The sequence below is a fragment of the Papilio polytes genome, unplaced genomic scaffold (genome assembly GCF_000836215.1).
Source record: "Papilio polytes unplaced genomic scaffold, Ppol_1.0 DF821289.1, whole genome shotgun sequence".
Lineage (NCBI taxonomy): Eukaryota > Metazoa > Arthropoda > Insecta > Lepidoptera > Papilionidae > Papilio > Papilio polytes.
Window position 1 is genome coordinate 6,310,214 of NW_013527915.1, and position 3,972 is coordinate 6,314,185.

The 3,972-nt window shown below is 38.4% G+C and overlaps 1 protein-coding gene across 1 annotated transcript in view; it reads left to right on the plus strand.

The window, feature by feature from the left end:
- The first annotated feature begins 3,341 nt into the window (after positions 1-3,341).
- LOC106109172 (cGMP-dependent protein kinase, isozyme 1-like) overlaps positions 3,342-3,972 on the plus strand; it is a 10,122-nt gene continuing 9,491 nt past the window's right edge. The window contains exon 1 of the mRNA XM_013290577.1: positions 3,342-3,360. Coding sequence (XP_013146031.1) covers positions 3,342-3,360 — 19 coding nt within the window. The remainder of the gene's footprint in view (positions 3,361-3,972) is intronic.

Here is a 3,972-nt window from a genome sequence, read left to right on the forward strand (position 1 = left end):
ATTTGTGGTGCACAGCCCGCTGCCCCCTATACAACAAAGGGGTAAACTTGCGCTTTCGATATATTCAGAGTCTCGGTCGCTAGCATTAAATTGTCTAATTTTACTGACACGTAGTCGTAATGCTTTAGATGTAGTATATAAGAGAGTTCTTACATATCATTGAGATTTCTCCTTGTAATTGTATTGGTGTTGCCACACACGGTGGTGTCCGATGTAACAATTTTATCTGACACTCATTTTATCGAACAACATTTGCGTACGGGTCCAACCCTCTAGACGTGGTAAAGTTAGATCTAACATTCGCATTAGAATTGTAAAGTATTGTGATGTCGATGAATTCGCTCAACGTTTATACCAAAGCACAAAGTCCCCATCGATTGATGTCCATACTCTCAGCATTAGCACGTCGTTTCGTTTCCTCCCGGTAGATTTAATAGTCTTTCACTTGGAAAAACTTAAAAAGTCTATGAGTCGTACATAGATGTTTTAAGTGATACAAGTCGTTTATGCTCTCAACGTTAATTTAATCCATTTCCTTTTAGGTTTTAACTTTTCTCTATAATTTGTTTGCCATAATCGTTTCGTGACGATGTTTTAACTAAAAGATCTGATTCATACGTAGCCGCAGTTTTTTTGGCGTTTTCGGTTTATTTGATTTTTATAACAACGCCTCGTTTGGTTTACTCGTTGTATATTTTAGTTTATATATCGTCTGCTATTTCAGACCTTTACGTAGGAGCTACAAAACGGTGTTCAGGTTAACGTGTGTTTGGTAACATATCAGCAGAGTGTGTGGGGCGCGAGCAGGCGGCCACCGCCAGTGGCGATAGCTTTAATAATTACGAGAGAAATGCGCGGCGCCCCCTCCCCTCGCCCCCCACTCACATACAGATCAACAAATCCATGACAACTCTCGTCTTGTAGATTTTTCTAGTCTTTTTCGCACAAGTATTTTTAATAAAGGGTGCTTTCCTCGTAAAGGTTCCATGTGATAGAGGCGCAACGCGGAGCTCGTGTATTTGTTGTAAGTTGTACCGTACGGTCTATTTTTAAGCTATCTTGTGTCATATATCTGATTTTTTATGATTTACGAATTATTGAACTCACGTTTAGTGCCACCGGCGGGTCTGTTAAGTTACAAATAGAATATAGAAGTAACAGTAGTCATGTTGCAGCTTCTTCGAACAATGTTTTTGTGCTTTATCGCTAAATACTCATGTGTGAATGTATAATTTTAGTAATTTCTAGTTAAGTTTTTTTTTGTAATGCAAATTTTTATACCTAAGTACATAAAGTAAAGTACATGTGATTGATGATTCGTCTTTTAGTTTTAACACGTATTGTAATGGAATTTGAGTCACAAATGCAGAGATATGTTGCAAACTTTAAACATCTATTTTACGACGCGGGTAAGCGAGACGCGTTTTGTCGGCGGTTGCTGCGCAGTACTGTGTAGTGCTGCGTAGTGCTGTGTAGTGCTGCGTAGTGCTGTGTAGTGCTGTACGTAGCGCGGGTGCTGCGACGTACGTAGCGCGGGTGCTGCGACGTACGTAGCGCGGGTGCTGCGACGTACGTAGCACGAGATGCGGGTACTTTTATATTTTACTCTAAAAACAAACGTCGTATCAAAAAACGTCTCGGATTACTCCTCTTCAATCGAAATGCGATTATTTTTTATGTTATTTAAAAGTTTTTATAGGTGATTTTAATGAAGATGTAAAAATAATTAAATAAAGAGAAATGCATTACTTAAGTTTTTTATAGAAATTTCATAAATTAAGCCAAACTGTTGTTACTTGGAGAATATCTGAATTTAAATGACATATCTGACAAAATGGTTAGTGTGCTACAATAAGATATTGAAAAGAAAATCATCAAGATCGATGTTATTATAAATATATGATAATCATTATAGTTAAGGATGATATGTATTTTGTAACACGATTTGTTTCTCGGTTTTTATGAGATGTTAAATTAAATTTTCATACTATTCTTGTTTCTTTACGCTGTGCACAAATTATACGATCCAAGGCTTTATAAAAGAAATTTGCTAATCGGGTGATAGACCAATTGTTATAGTTAATGCGCATAATAATTAAGATTCCAGCAGTGTTGCCAGCGGCGGCGCTCGGGACACCTCCCCGCACATTTATATTCTGAGTGGTATTACTTTTTAATGTAAAAAAATGAAATCTCATCATGTTATATCACAACATGTTTACATATTAATAATTATGTAAAGATTTAACTTTTATAACTACAATTTTTATAACTGTTCCCTGTTTACAGTAATATTAATAATATATAGCTTGTTGTTTAGTAGAACTTGTAGGCATTTTTATAAAATGTATGTAGACTATTTATGTACATTTCAATTAGATAAAATTCTACATTGAAATTTTATTATGAAGAACGATAATCACAAAATCCAGTAGGATTTAGTCATAAAGTATTGTTAATTAAATGGTAAATGTGAGGTACATCCGCAGCCGCGCTGGCAACACCGACACTGCAAATAAGTTGCCACAAGCCACCACTGTATATAATGTTAGGGCGGAGTCGACGCCGCATCGCCTATCTTTTTTTTACCCAGTCGACGAAAATAGTTACATCTCTTAGATCATAAATGTAACTGTTTTCGTCGTATGGTTTGTACCCAAGGGTCTGTATTGTTAACGTAGCGTGAGTTAAGTATCACTTGTTCGTCAATTGCACTCGTCGACGCTGTTGAGTTAGTTTAAAATACTCGATATGTTAATTAGCAGGGTTGTTGTTAATGCCTGTGTCCTGTGTGCCCCTCCCCCCCCCCACAGTAGTGGTTACCTCCCCCGTGAGTTGCACGACTCCCTACGGCATGTCTGACGCGAATCGTGAATGGATGTACACAGCGCATACCTGATGTCGGTTACATTGCCCAATATGTTGTCTGTGGATGGCAACACACGAAGAATGGACAATTTGATGTGTTAAATTTCCATAGTATATCTACAGCTTCCATTTGTTAAAGCAAGTCACATGTGAGTGATGGCCGTTTTCTTTGTTAGTGACCATCTCTAGCTTTCATTTAAAAGTTTTTATGATATAAAAGATTATTATGTTGAATTAATGTGTATGGACGGGGAGGTAGGATTGCATGCCGATAGCCATTTCGCTCAACCGGACTCATTCAGGACCAGTAAATATATATATCTATAATGCTCGGTTGATCGAGTGGCTATCAGGCGTCCTGCTCCCTCGCCCCGTGCGAGACAGAGAGAGACGCAGTCCGGTATGCGCTGCGGGCAGAGGGCGCGCTCGTCGCCGCGGCGCTAGTGTAGTGCCACCAGTATTTATAATACACCATGCTCAATTTCCGTATTTGTATGTTGTACTTTTAATGTTAAAAAATTAAATGTTTTTAAAATTGAACATCGATTTTGTCTACATAGCCACGTTTGTTACATGAATGTCTTCCGTTGAGCACAGTTTGAGGTCCATTGCACGTTTTGTTGTTAGTTGTGCCGCCGCAGTGTAGCCTAGCGCCGTGCCGTGTCGTGTCGTGTGGGCAGTGGCCGGCGCGGTGGCCGGCGCAGCGCCGAGTGCACAGCGAACTCCCCCATACGATTCGAGATAAAGTCTTTAATGAATACGAACATCTATTTTATATCGTGTGGCGGTTTTCACATTAGATTGCAGAGCTGATTTCCTCTATTGAATGTAAATATATTTTTTATCAAAACAGAAGTGTTGAACGAAGTAAATCATTTAAGCCTTCGGCATTGTGTACTCATTTACGTTATTAATAAATTATAGTATGGATTGATTTGCGTTTCTATGACTTTAACCCCTCTTAATATAATTTCATGCATGATTTCCACTACGCTTGGTATCACGTAGATATTTTTTGATTATTTATTTATAATGAAAGTTGTTCATTAAACAATTTGAATGTGTAAGTATGAGAGTCGGGGCTGGCGCAGGTTGTGCGGCGAT